We start from the raw sequence: 15,550 nt of genomic DNA, 5'->3' as shown, positions 1-15,550 counted from the left end.
AAGCACATTGAGATGGATGGAAAATTATTTGAGGGAGAGAAATAAGGACTAGTTAAAGATATGAAGTCAAGTGGAGAGCAGTAAAAGCGGAGTGCCAGAGGGGTCAGTATTGGCGCCAATACTTTTCTCATTTATATAAATGACATGCCAGAAGGAGTGAACAGCTACATAAATCTGTTTGCGGGTGATGTGAAACTGTGCAGAATTATAAAGCAAAAGAGGATGTGAAATACTGCAAGAATACTAAATAAGATCTGGGAATGGAGTAAAAAGTGGGAGATGGAATTCAATGTGGACAAAAAGCCATGTCATGGAAATGGGAGAGTGAAAGACGACCCATGGGAATCTATAAGATGGGAGATGGAGTAGAACTGGAGAAAGTAAAAAAGGAAAAGGATTTGGGAGTGACGATGGAAGAAAATAATCAACCGGCATGCCATCTTGATAGAATTTTCAGAGAGACATATAATTTGCTAAGGAATATTGGAATAGCATTTCACTACATGGACAAAGAAATGATGAAGAAACTGATAAGTACTATAATAAGACCCAGATTGGAATATGCAGGAGTAGTGTGGACCCCTCTCAAAAAGAAACATATAAGGAAGCTGGAGAGAATACAAAAAATGGCTACAAGAATGGTTCCAGAACTTGAAGAGATGACATACGAAGAGAGACTAAAGGCTATGGATCTTCCAACTTTGGAACAGAGAAGGGAGAGAGAGGATCTCATACAAGTTTATAAATTGATCAACAGAATGAACCAAGTGGACAATAAGTATCTGATCCTGAGAGAAGAATATGCCAGTCGAAGCACAAGATCACATAGTAAGAAACTGAGGAAGGGAAGATGTCTAAGAGATATTAAAAAGTATAGTTTCCCGCATAGATGTGTTAAGACGTGGAACAGTTTGAATGAAGAAGTAGTGTCTGCAAGAGTGTACACAGTTTTAAGGAAAGATTGAATAAGTGTAGATATGGAGACAGGGACACGAGCATAAAGAGGCCCTGTAAAACTACAACTAGGTAAATACACACACACACACACACACACACACACACACACACACACACACACACAAACAAAACAAAAAAAAAAACAAAAAAACAAAAAAAAAAAAAAAAAAAAAAAAAAAAAAAAAAAAAAAAAAATAGTAAAAGCTGAGAAAAGGAAGATGTCTGAGAGATGTTAAAAATATAGTTTAAAAGATGTATTGAGACGTGGAACAGTTTAAATGAAGAAGTGTGACAAAAGTGTGCATACTTTTAAAGTAAGACTGGATAAGTGTAGATATGGAGAAGAGATAAAGAGGTGTAAAACTACAATAGGTAAATACAATAGGTAAAAAAAAAACAAAAAAAAAAAAAAAAAAATAAAAAAATAGACATAGATAAAAGGTATAATATATGGAGGAGAGACAGAGTGGGTAAAAGGAAGAGGAGGAGTCATGATGATGTTAAGGAAGGAGATAGTGGTAAATCAAGTGGAGTTTGGGAAGAAAATCAGAAATACTGTATGTTAAGATGCATATTAACAAAAAGGAGTTAACAATCATTGGAACATATGTGCCACCAAAAACAAACTCATGGACTAACCAAGAATATAGAGACATGATAGATGACACAATAAGGAGTCTTACAAGAATCATTAAGGAAAGGAGAAAAGTGATATTGATAGGAGATTTCAACTGTAAGGAGGTAGACTGGGAAAATTATGAAAGTGGTATGGGGGAAGATAGATTCCTGAACCTAATGATAGATAATTTGATGGTCCAAAGAGTAAAGGAAAACACAAGATTCAGAGGAAACGATGAGCCGGCAAGATTAGACCTAGTTTTTACAAGGGATATACCAATTAACGATGATATAAGATACAAGTGCCCTTTGGGAAAGAGTGACCATGTAATATTAGAGATGGATATAGAATAAGGAAAGGAAGATAGAGATGAATCATACAAAGGAGACCGATTAAATTACAGAAAGGCTGATATTGAGAATCTCAAGAACTATTTTAAAAACGTAAACTGGGAGGAGATGGAAAACTCATTAACGGTTCAAGAGAAATATAACTTATTTTTGGAAATATACAAAACTGGGGTCAGGAATATGTTCCAAAATATAGACCTAAAGAAGAAGGAAAGAAAGATTGGTTTAATGCAAGATGTGCTAGGGCAAAGGAGAAACGAGATGGAGCATGGAAAAGGTGGAGAAGAAACAGAAATCCAGAAAATAAGGAAAACTTCAAAACAGCAAGAAATGAATATGCTAAGGTGAGAAAGGAAGAAGAAAAGAACTATGAAAAGGACATTGTCGAAAAATGTAAGGAACAACCAAAATTGTTCTACAGATTCATAAATGGAAAAATAAGACAAAAAGAAACAATAGAAAGGTTAAAAGGAGAAAACGGAATGGTGGAAGACCCAAAAGTATGGCAGAACTGTTAAATAGTAAATTTCATGAGGTCTTTACTAAGGAATCCAAATTTGAAAGACCACAGGGTAATAGAGACTGTCTATATGAAAGAGATTAAAGTAACCAAGCTTGAAATAAAAAGTTGATGACGGAATTGGATGAGGAAAAGGCAATGGGACCGGATGAAGTCTCAGGCAGAATACTGAAAGAATGTAGGAAGAACTAGCAAGTCCAATATACAACATCATAAAATGCTCAATAGAAAATGGAACAGTGCCAGTGGAGTGGAAAAGAGCTGAGGTGGTTCCCATATATAAGAGCGGAAGGAAGGAAGAACCTTTAAATTACAGGCCGGTATCACTAACTAGTGTAATATGCAAGATGTGTGAAAAAGTAATAAAGAAGCAATGGATCGAGTTTCTTGAAGACAACAAAATATTATCAAATAGCCAATTTGGTTTTAGAAAAGGTCGGTCATGTGTGACAAATTTATTGAGTTTCTACTCTAGAATAGTTGATAAAGTACAAGAGAGAGAGGATGGGTTGACTGTATTTATTTAGATCTAAAAAAGGCTTTTGATAAAGTGCCACATGAAAGATTACTATGGAAGTTAGAGGAGAAGGGTGGCTTAAAAGGAAGCACATTGAGATGGATGAAGAATTACTTAAGGGGGAGAGAAATAAGGACGATAGTTAAAGATATGAAGTCCAAGTGGAGAACAGTAGACAGCGGAGTGCCACAGGGGTCAGTATTGGCACCAATACTTTTTCTCGTATATATAAATGACATGCCAGAGGAGTGAACAGCTACATAAATCTGTTTATGGACGATGCGAAACTGTGCAGAGTCATTAAACAAAAGAGGATTGTGAAATACTACAGGAAGACTTAAACAAGATCTGGAAATGGAGCAAAAATGGGAGATGGAATTCAATGTGGACAAAAGCCATGTCATGGAAATGGGAAAAAGTGAAAGACGACCAGTGGGAATCTATAAGATGGGAGATGGAGTAGAACTAGAAAAAGTAAAAAGGAAAAGGACTTGGGAGTGACAATGGAAGAAAATAATCAACCGGTTAGCCATATTGATAGAATTTTCAGAGAGATATAATTTGCTAAGGAATATTGGAGTAGCATTTCACTATATGGACAAGGAAATGATGAAGAAATTGATAAGTACTAAAATAAGACCTAGATTGGAATATGCAGGAGTTGTGTGGACTCCCATAAAAAGAAACACATAAGAAAATTAGAGACTACAAAAATGGCTACAAGAATGGTTCCAGAATTTAAAGGGATGGCATATGAGGAGAGACTAAAGGCAATGGATCTACCAACCTTGGAGCAGAGAAGAGAGAGAGGGGATCTGATACAAGTTTATAAATTGATTAACGGAATGGATGAAGTGGATAATGAGAAACTGATCCTGAGAGAAGAATATGACTTTAGAAGCACAAGATCGCATAGTAAGAAACTAAGGAAGGGACGATGTCTGAGAGATGTTAAAAATTTAGTTTCCAAAGATGTGTTGAGACTTGGAACAGTTTGAGTGAGGAAGTGGTATCAGCAAAGAGTGTACATAGTTTTAAAGAAAAATTGGATAAGTGTAGATATGGAGACGGGCCCTGTAAAACTACAACTAGGTAAATACAACTAGGTAAATACACACACACACACACACACACACACACACACACACACACACACACACACACACACATATATATATATATACACTCTAATTAAAATATTAAAAGACACTCCATACAAAATCTAGATACATACATTATGCACACATGTAAATAAATCATCCCTTTAAACCTTTAGTTGCTATCTGTTTATGATGCATGTAAGAGAGGAAGGTGTTCCACATGTAAGAGAAGAAGGCCACAAAGGAAACCCTGTGTTTCATGGGAATAATCCAGAAGTTCACAGTCTGAATAAACGGCCAAAAGTAAATCCCAGTCTGAAACAATATAAATGGTAGTATAAGAATCAATCACTGTAGTGACAAGTATGAGTCACTATACACCAAAACGAGCAAAGGAAAAAGATTAAATTAATGACTATTAAGCTTTCTATTTTAGTATTTTGACAAATAAATAGAGTATGGGAACAATAAAAAAGAAGTGAATAGAGAGAGAGAGAGAGAGAGAGAGAGAGATGGAGCGTCTGAGTGTAGTAAATAAGTAAAAGAGGACCTACCTTCCATGTCTGAGGTATCTTTGACCTACACTGATTGATGCATTCTTCCCATGGCTTTCCTTCCATAAGATTTATGCAAATATAAAACTCTGTATAAGCAAAAGGTGCCCATGTGAACTGCTCAATGATAGCCTGGAATAGAAATAATGACAATGTTTTTAGCTTCTTCATATATATAATGTACGTACATTTAACATACATAAATTAGTTGCATTGCACTGAAAAGAAGCACTTTTGTAGATCCTGCTTTTGATTTCATATTTATTATTTTGGATTTTAATGGATGTCACTTAAAATTACACCACTTTACTTTATAACATAATGTGTATATCTGCATACACATATATGTATAATGTACACATACTACATGATAATTCCAGGGATGTACATATGTGTCCTACAATACATATACCTACATATACATATACCCAAAGCATTTGCCCTCGTAAACTAAAACACAATCCTCTCCAAGGCAACACTGATAGGCATCAGAGAGTGTCTCATCTCCTGGCAGCTGACTTCCTCTCTGATCAGGCCACACATGTACAAGGTGAGGTGTTCAGCTTCCAATCCCTCATGTATGGGGTGCCTCAGGGCACCAAGATGGGCCCCTCTGGTGGATACAGCGCATTGACAAAAGCATGTTTGTTAATCAACCATCACCATGGCCATCAACAATACCAAGACTATAATCCCTTTCAGCTCACCCATAACAACCTCCTCACCTAGACCATAGTAACAACATTACCATAAACTACCGATAATAAGTCATTATGCAGTTTGATTTTTCCATCAATCCCACTCCAATATCCATCCCCATAATGGGTGACTCCAGCTTCAATCTTTACCACTACAGCAAGCTCCTAAGCATTACTGTTGACAATAGACTCACATGGAATCTATACATCAACAAGGTACTGAGCTCTGCCTCATACAAGTGCAGCAGCAGCTCAAATCACTTGGTGTTCCTGCCCATGAGGTAATCAACACTTTCAAGATGTTCATCTTGCCCAAATTAACTGATGTTCCCCCTACTTGGTCTCCTCATCCCACCATAATCCAGCTTAGCTACATCAAGAGAATACAGAAAAAGGTCATCAAGATCATTCTTGGAACCACCCTCACTGACCACTATATTGCCAGCCTCTGGTAATTTGGTCTTAAATTGCTCAAGAACCCATGCCACTGTAACCTGCTGCCATGAGGAGCCCTTATGTGCCTGCTACAATCTGGTCCCCATTAGATTCCAAACCAACTGCTACAAGTGCAGTGTCAACCTCACTCTAGTCAGACTGTTTAATAAACACCTATGTCTTGTTTCCCATTCTGATGAATTTTAACTTCTCACCTTGTTTTGCATAATTATCTGCATTCTGAATCTTTCCCTTGTATTTTCTATTTTTATGCTCTACCTTCACAATTCAACTGAAGTTTGTTGGTTGCCTATGAATTATATGCATCTCTCAATAAATCAAATCATTAAATTAAAAAAAAAAAAAAAACACAAAACACACACACACACACACACACACAGATACACACACACATGTTGAAGTAAGGAGAACAGCACAGAAGGAATATGAACAGAGGGTGGTGGAAAACTGTGATAGTGACCCAAAAATGTTTTACAAATTCATAAATGGAAAACTTAATAAAAGGGAGGCAATAGAAAAGGTAAAAAACGGGGAAGAAGTATATGAAGATGCTGGAGATATAGCTGAAATTTTGAACGACAACTTTTGCAAAGTGTTTACAAAGGAAGAGCATTTTATGGGAGGAAGGCCTACGGAAATAAAGCAAATGCAGGACATCATGGTTACTAAGGAAGATGTAAGGAAAATTATAAGCAATCTGGATATTAATAAATCAATGGGGCCTGATGGCATATCTGGGAGGTTGCTAAATGAATGTAAGGATCAATTGTTGAACCCCATATTTGATATTGTGGAAACCTCCATACGAACAGGATTAGTCCCAAAAGAGTGGAAAAGAGCTGACATTGTGCCTATATATAAGAATGGTAGTAGAATGGAACCGCTAAATTATAGACCAGTATCGTTGACTAGTATATTGTGCAAGGTATGTGAAGAAGTAATTAAAGCTAAGTGGAGTGAGTATCTAGAAAGTGAAAACATTCTGAGTGAAAGGCAGTTTGGTTTCAGAAAAGGAAGATCGTGTGTATCCAATTTATTATGTTTTTATTCAAGAGTGACTGACATACTACAACATAGAGAGGGATGGGTGGATGCTATCTACCTGGACTTGAGAAAGGCCTTTGATAAAGTACCACACAATAGACTGATGTGGAAACTAAAGATGATTGGAGGAGTAAATGATAAACTAGCAAAATGGATGGAAAATTACTTAATGGGAAGAGAAATGAGAACAGTGGTGAGAGGAAGGAAGTCCGAGTGGAAGAAGGTAACCAGTGGAGTTCCACAAGGGTCAGTGCTGGGTCCCATCATGTTTTTGATTTATGTTAATGATATGCCAGTAGGAATTGACAGTTACATGAACATGTTTGCAGACGATACTAAAATTATGAGGAGAGTAAAGAATGTGGAAGATTGTAACAAGTTACAGGAAGATCTTGATAAAATATATGAGTGGAGTAAGGAGTGGCAGATGGAATTTAATATAGACAAGACCCATGTTATGAAAATGGGAAGAAGTAGATACAGACCAAACAGGGATTACAGGCTGGGTGATGAGATAATTAAAGAGACCAATGAGGAGAAAGACTTAGGAGTAACCGTGCAAAACACCTTGTCACCGGAGAAACACATTAACAAGATTTTTGGGAAAACTGAAGACATGGAAAAAAGCTAAAGGACATCTGTCTAAATCACGTGAGAAAATACAGTTTCTCGCATCGTAGCATTGATAAGTGGAATAAACTGAGCAGTGATGTCGTTGACGTGGTGTGTGTCAATCAGATGAAAGAGAGATATGACAGGAATGGACAAGGAGACAGGTCACAGAGAGCTTAGCTCGGGCCCTGTAATACACAAATAGGTAAATACACACACACACAAGCCAGAGGACCGGAGTTCGATTCCCCGGCCGGGTAGAGATATTTGGGTGTGTCTCCTTTCACGTGTAGCCCCTGTTCACCTAGCAGTGAGTAGGTACGGGATGTAAATCGAGGAGTTGTGACCTTGTTGTCCCAGTGTGTGGTGTGTGCCTGGTCTCAGGCCTATCCAAAGATCGGAAATAATGAGCTCTGAGCTCGCTCCGTAGGGTAACGTCTGGCTGTCTCATCAGAGACTGCAGCAGATCAAACAGTGAAACACACACACACACACACACACACACACACACACACACACACACACACACACACACACACACACACACACACACACACACACACACACATAAACAATCATACACACATATACTGTTCACACTTCTCTTAAAATGGATAGTTAAAAGATACCATCTCTATAGTTGGCATATTTCAATCTTGGGACATAAGTAGATGGACCCTTGTTCTAGTTATAAGAGAAAGACTAGTGTAACAAATTAATAATGGTTTGTGTGCAATTACAAGAAAATGCAAGGTGTATAAGTTGAGATTACACAAAGTACCCAGAATGACAACAGCAAGCAGATATGGTCATGATTCAAGCTGCAATATGCAGCCATTATGTGAACACCTGCATGTATGCAATTCATGGTCTTAGGACCATATTCAAGTACTCAGCTGCTATTTCAGTTATCTCAGACTTCAGCAGAGCAAAATATAAAACTCTGCATAAATTTCATGAAAATTACATGAATAATGAAGAAATGAGATGAATCAAACATTTTGAGGTTTTCATAATGAAGGGCACTATGGATCAAAATCAGTGGTCACCATCAAGTGTGAAGTTCAGAATCATTTGCAGGGAAGTGTATTATGAATAATTTGATCCTTTCCAAAGGTCAAACTGACAATATGGTATTGCTCTACTGTTTAGAGGCATCTGAAGGAGAACTACTGATATAAACCCAAGCTCTGATATGATAGCATTTATGTAATTCAGCATAACAACTCATTTCCAGTGCTTGTGCAAACAAGAAAGTTTTTGGTCTATACTATGGTCACTACTCACCCACTAACTGTCACATTTGATTTCCTTTAAGTTCTTCCTTTTCCCAATATAAACTTTGATTTGTTAAGTTGATATTTAAATACCACTTATATCAAGTAAGAATTATTAGTGGTGTTTGTTGAGGTAAAATGAACAGAACTTCTAACTATAACAGAAGTGCCGGAAGCCTTATATCACTGTACAAGGGGAGGGCAACCAATATATATCAGGTACAATGTACAGTTGCTCACAAAACTATCGGTGCATAGGGGTCCGATAGCTACGGACGTATTCGATCAGGTTTTCTGGGGAGGGTTGGTATGCCTGTATGTGGCTGGTTTGGAAGAATTGAACCGGCGGACTGTTGTTTCGAAACGTAGGGAGTGAGACCTGAACAGAATCATTGTCGTGTAGAATAGTATTAAGCATCTCTCAGTTAACATGGAAACTTCACGGGAAACACGAACAAATATCGTAGCACTGCATGAAGCAGACCACAAGGTTTGCTATATCGCGAGAGCTTAATATCCACTGCAACACTGTAACGCGGTGGATAAGGCGGGAAAGCGACACTGGTGCCACAAATGATTTGGCACGGACTGGTCGGCCACGCTGCACTAATCCCAATGAGGACCAGGTGAGTTTTGCAAGTGACAATGATCCTGTTAGTAGATTGTTATTTTATAATGACACAATGCTCAACAATCCTGGTGTTCATGCCATGTTAATGGTGCTAAATACGTAGTAGTATTCACTAACTTTAACCATTGTGTTTTTGTGTTCTTTGTGTTTATAATAGGCTATAGGCAATACAATCAACCGTGCTCCAAGAACTCCTGCTGCCTGCATACGAGCTACCCTACAACTACGGTGCAGCACTCAAACGATCGGCCGTAGGCTTCATGAAAGAAATCTCAGAGCTCGCAAACCAGCCAGTAAGCCTGAACTGTCTGAGCACAACATGGAGCAAAGGATGGCATATGCACTGGAGTATTCTGACAATTCTGCTGGGTTCTGGGAGTGTGTCGTCTTTTGCGATGAAAATACATTCTGTTTGGATGGGGTTTCGAAACCACTCTATGTTTGGAGGCCACTGAACACCAGGTTGGTTCTCTCTCTCTCTCTCTCTCTCTCTCTCTCTCTCTCTCTCTCTCTCTCTCTCTCTCTCTCTCTCTCTCCACGTTTGTTCATCATAACATGTCAGATACTTTCTTACTCAAAACTTTCGTTTTTACGCAGGTTGTTCACCGTAAAGGGTAAAGGGAAAAATTACGGTCAATAAGATAAGTAACTAAAGATACAGTGAACAGTAGCGGCAATATTTTGTCGTAGTTATAACCACGTATTCTCACTATAACTTCTGCCATATACAGTTTAAATATGGTTTTGATGTCCTGGTATTATCTAGTTATTATCATGGTAAAGTTTGAAGGCATAATTAGTCTTTGCATACCAATAAATACACTGTAGACAAGTAATTTATAAAAGATAATTGTATAAAGATAAGAAAATCCATAGTTAACTTGTGATGGTGTGTTTCGGATAAGAGGCAGAGCATGTAGTGGAAAGAAGACGCAGCGGGCGTGTCACTGCTGTACTGTTCGGATGGATTAACACCAGTGGGCTCCGGGAACTGGCTGATGTTGGTCCGGGAAGGTTTACCGGAGAAAAATATGTAGAGATCCTGGAGGAGGTGCTACTACCTTCAATTCAAGCATGGTTGTTCCCAGATAATGAACCTTTTTATCTCCTTCAGGATAACAGCCCGATCCACACATGTCGCACTGTGAAGGATTGGTTTGCCGAGCATCCCTACATCACGCTCCTTCCACATCCGCCAAGATCGCCAGACCTTAACCCAATAGAACACGTGTGGGTAGCAATGGTGAAACGCATGCCAGTGCAACAACCCAGGACCCATGCTGCTGTTATTGCTTCTGCATTGGAGGTGTGGGAACTATACCGAAACACTGGTGACATCTATGCCTTCATGGCTCAATGCTGTGTTAGCAGCTGGTGGAGGACACACAAAATAATAATGAAATAAAATATGTGAAAAATGATGCTTTAGTTTTTCTGAACTATATAGTCCTATAGAAAATACTACTTTAAGATATGTTACTGTATTTACAGTATTAACTAAGTAAGATATTTCATCATCTGTAGTAAAGGGTGGAAAAAAAAAAGAAAGGCAGAATTAAAGGTCAGAGAGAGAGAGAGAGAGAGAGAGAGAGAGAGAGAGAGAGAGAGAGAGAGAGTGGAGGGGCAACTACCAGCATCAGGTCTACAAACATACGAAAAGACGGACAGTGAAGTTTCGGTTAGCTTCTCACCGTGTTCCACAATGTTTCGACGAATTTTGCACCGATACTTTTGTGAGCAACTGTACAATGCCTGCTTTTTAATTATGTAGTTTGGGAGATTCTTTATTATATCTTATAAGGGAGATTCAATGCATATGATGCACAATGCAAGGAAGCATATATGAAAGCAGCATGACTCAGTTACCTGATAATCTGCAGAGAAATAAAGTTTGAACCATTTCACTTACCAGCATTCTAAAACAATAATCTACACTGAAATTAATTTTCATGACAAGTGTACATTATTTTTCTATCCATGTATGCAATTTTTCTTATGACTAAAGGCGAGTTCACATGTGTCAATTTGTGACTGAAATTGCATCAGTAGAGTTTCCGACTGAACACTGGTGCCTAGTGACTGAAAAACTGAACAAGACCATTTGCAACTCTGTTTACATTGTGACATCACGTAGAAAGGTTTGAAAATGTGGTGTTGGTGTAGAGAAGAAGATTTTGGTGTTGTTGAAGAAGAAAGAGTGCATCTGGAACCCTAAAAGTGAATTCTAAAGCAAAACAAGCTTATGCAAATATAGGCATCCAATGAGATAGCTGCCACCCTCCAATGACTGCTTCCCTTCATGCATTGTGTTGTTGATTAGATTTGATCCCAATTGTCGTCACCAGAGGAAGATACAGGTAACTCTCAATTTACACGTGTTTAGTTTACGCATTTTTGTTATTACGCGAAAAAATATTATAAATAATTTAATTTGCGCGATCGGTTTGCTTATACGTGATTCAGCCCAACCCCATTTTCAAACTGAGCCCAAACGCAATTTCAAACTGCGCGCCAGAGAGTTCCGCAGCTGGCCAATAGGTGGGAGCTCCGTTACCATGGATGCACTCTTCTGCTACACAGTGATGCAAAAAAAAATTTCCAAGAAAAAGTGCCAGACCATCATGTTGCAGTTTTTCAAGAAAACACCAGTGGAAGATGTAGTACCAGAGGAGGATGTAGATGATCCTGTAAAAGCGGTGGAAGCAGAGGAAGCGCAGGTGAATGATGACGTCCTTGACTCGGGGGTGGACAACGACGGCGAGTGCTTGTGAGGGGTGAAGACATTGGCATCCTGCGGTTTTTTTTTTTACTAGTGTTTACTTTTATACTGTGGGGTTATTTTTGATAAGTGAATTTTTCATAAAGTTGAAAAGCTCAGAGGAAGATGGTGACTGACTGTGGTGTGAGTGGTGAAGGCAGTGACATAGTGAGTGTTATGTTTACATATTCTTTGTTTTGTTTTCTCATTATTTTTTGCTTTTTCTTATTATTTCTTGCTTTTCCCTTTACTTTAAATACACTTCTAGTATTTAGAATGGTAAATAATATAAACATGTTAATTTAGCCAAATAAATATAGTATTTTGTATAATTTTTTTTTTTTTTTTTTTTTTTTTTCCCACATCCCACATCTCCCCTATTATCTATTGTTTCTCATGAGAATTACATGTTTGTTTTACACTAATTTTGATAAACGCGATGCCTCTTGGAATGCATCTATCGCATAAAGCGAGAGTTACCTGTATCTTATTCGGTAGCTGCTTGTTTATATTCACTTCCACCAACCAGCTGATACTTTCCAGTTGCTTTGTGTGAACATGTTCTGGCTAGAAGGGCTCAGTGGATACTTCTAGCAACTTGCAATTCCAGTCACATGTGGACATGTGTGAACCCACCTTAAGTCTCATTTGTATGATCTTGTCCATTGCATTTGCCAAGTTTATGTAAATTTGTACAAATAATCTTATCATCATTTACTCACCTTAAGAATAGCTCCCCTGAGAGTTTCCATCCTCACAATCACATTAGCTGTGCACACCCAACAGTAGAGGGATGGTGCTAGAATGCAAGCTCCAAATACCCCAAAATGCAATGTTTCATAAGGATCATAATTTTTTCTGTTAGGGTCAAGTAGCTGCTGGGTGATGTTGCTGGCAGGTAAGAGCAAAGAGTAGGTGGCAATTCCTCGAGTCACTGGATACCTGTTAGCAATGGTCTTCAATATGCTCAACATGCGTGACATGCTTCCAGTCCAACCTGAAATAAGCCACAAATTAAATACCTACACAAGCAATTCTAAGTGGTGCATTTTTCTATATGAAAAGAGAACACAGCAAGGTGCACAAGGAAAAGTATAAGATATACTGATAATAGAATGAATGTATAGAATGAAAACACTCCACAGAGATGTTGAAGTGCATGATAGAATAATATGACAATGAGAGGAGATAAAGGAGCACACTGATATGATAATGAAACACTGGTATTGTGTGGATGAATTACACACATAGAATAAAAATCAAGATCTAATATTGTGGTAATGGAGATGAGTACTCTCTGTCCCTGCCTGCCTGCCTGCCTCTCTCTCTCTCTCTCTCTCTCTCTCTCTCTCTCTCTCTCTCTCTCTCTCTCTCTGATGTGTTAGTGCACCAATGAGATAAAGAAATGGTTACACCTTCAAAACTTCACCTATATTTGAAGTCAAATGATTTAACAAGTGGGGAAATTTCTAACCAAAACTATCTTTACAGTATCTAACCTAACCTGAAAAACAGGATGGCAAAACCGCTAATGAAAACATCCTATCCCCTGTACCTAAAGACACTAACCTAACTTGGCATTACTTAATACAATCCAACCTAATTTACCTCACAACTCTTTCTAATACTTACTCATTCATTAGCAACAGTGCTGACAAATACATACATAATAAACAAAAACAAGAAGATGCACTATTACACATACAATTGACAAACAAACAACAACAACAACTGATGCAATATTACATACGTATACATACAATAAACAACAACTAGAGGAAGATGCACTTTTACACATGCAACAATCCACTTCCTGGTAAAACTGCAGAATAAGGTCTTTCCCCATTTGCCACTAGCCCCGTCCCCAGGATTTTTGGGAAAGAGATGTTTGAGGAAAGCCAAAGTATACCAAATTTTGCAAATTTTGCACTTCCAAAAGTCTAAAAGGCTAAAATGTGGCTAAACTGTTAAGAAATTCCAAAAAATACAGATATAGTCTAATCTAGACTTAATATACCTAATACTTGATTAAACCTAACCTAACCTAACTGACCCTCTCCGACGCTCCCCTTGCGATCAGTTACAAATATGTAATAGACTCCTACAGGCTGCTGGGAGAGGATTTACATGTATTCACACATATTTGTCTGACAGGTAAGAGGTGAAGGTGGGCAGTGACGTGGGTGGATGGTGTTATTGCGTGGGTTACTTTTAAGCGAGCGCTGTAATGGGTAAACATTAAACTTACGGGATTTAAGACCTTGACATATATAACAAGAACACAACTTAAAAATCTGTGTGGTGTGCATTGAGTATAAAGCCCAATTATGCAGATTAACTCACTTCCTTCTCATCTTGTTATGTATATTACAGAGTATATACCATGATTTTAATATACAGCCCACCTTTTCACCTCCAAAGCTGTGTATACTTTCCTTTCATTGCCCTCCTGTGTCCCGAGCCGTAATCCCATTTCGTCAGCTGTGTGAGAGCCACTATTCTCTCACCACCTTATTAAGTTCAGAGCATTTACCACTGCACTATTGTCCCTTAATATAAATAAATGCATTGAATAATAACGCTGCAGTGTACCGTAAATGTAGCGTGTGACGAGTTATCCTAGGAGATGCCTAAAAAGAGTGCATGGGCAGTTAGCTGCAGGAAGAAAAGTTTTGATGAATTTATGAGCTCGCCCTTTAGCATCGTGGCATATGTTGAAGATACCGACAAGCAATGACATGATATATAGCCATTGCCGACAAGTACGTAAGCTGTAGCATCAAAGAAGGCAGGCGCGGTGAAGCGGAGCCAGTCACTGACGGGAGCGAAAACTAGTGCCAGTCAAGTTTGAGGAGGAGGAAGGTAAAGGTGTGCCAGTCGCTCGGTCCCTCCTATTTTATCACTTTACAGCAGTTGTTATAGGAACTTGCTTCTGTGTTTCTGTGTGCCATCAATATTTCACCACAACGAAGGAGAAATACAGTGATGTTTTTATCGAGTGGTGAGTAAATGAAGTTTTAACATCCATTTGTTCCTTCATCTAGCTACTTTTTATAGCGTTTTTTGTACATTTAAGAGGGAATAACTTGTCCCGTCGTTTTGATACTGTGCCAAACTAGGCTTGTTTCTCTAACGGACGAAACTGCCATAACTATCATGTAATTATCATTATGTATACTTGTTATATAAGTAATTAGGTACCTCACTTAGTCATAAATCTACAGTGTAAGTCATATGGTAATTAGCTAAGTTACGTTAAGTAAAAGAGAAGTTATCGCACTGATTTAATAAGAATAAAGTAATTGACTTGAGTTTACTTGAAGGATAATTGTCTTGATTCACAAGCGGGAGATGTGATTTTAAGATAACCTTAAATATCCAGCGTTGTTTTTTTTGGTTAAAATAGATAAATAAAAAAAGAAAATTGGTCATGTGGGCAATTTCTTTTCTATCTTTT

The 15,550-nt window shown here is 38.1% G+C and overlaps 1 protein-coding gene across 3 annotated transcripts; it reads right to left on the bottom strand.

Moving 5' to 3' along the window:
• Positions 1-4,076: 4,076 nt before the first annotated feature.
• LOC123516190 (mpv17-like protein) lies at positions 4,077-15,009 on the bottom strand. 3 transcript variants are annotated; one of them, XM_045275377.1, is made up of 4 exons: positions 14,686-15,009; positions 12,816-13,090; positions 4,618-4,749; positions 4,077-4,378 (listed from the first exon to the last, which is right to left on the bottom strand). In XM_045275377.1, the coding sequence occupies exons 2-4, from the start codon at positions 13,074-13,076 to the stop codon at positions 4,220-4,222; spliced, it is 552 nt and encodes a 183-aa protein (XP_045131312.1). In that variant the 5' UTR covers positions 13,077-13,090; positions 14,686-15,009; the 3' UTR covers positions 4,077-4,219. The 3 variants fall into 3 exon arrangements, with proteins under 3 accessions (XP_045131312.1, XP_045131313.1, XP_045131311.1); XM_045275378.1 differs by lacking the exon at positions 14,686-15,009 and adding an exon at positions 14,437-14,655; XM_045275376.1 differs by lacking the exon at positions 14,686-15,009 and adding an exon at positions 14,499-14,654.
• Between the last annotated feature and the right edge of the window lie 541 nt (positions 15,010-15,550).

The sequence above is a fragment of the Portunus trituberculatus genome, chromosome 40 (assembly GCF_017591435.1).
Source record: "Portunus trituberculatus isolate SZX2019 chromosome 40, ASM1759143v1, whole genome shotgun sequence".
Classification (NCBI taxonomy): domain Eukaryota; kingdom Metazoa; phylum Arthropoda; class Malacostraca; order Decapoda; family Portunidae; genus Portunus; species Portunus trituberculatus.
The sequence above is the reverse complement of the archived record's forward strand: the minus strand, read 5'-3'. Positions and strand labels throughout refer to the sequence as shown.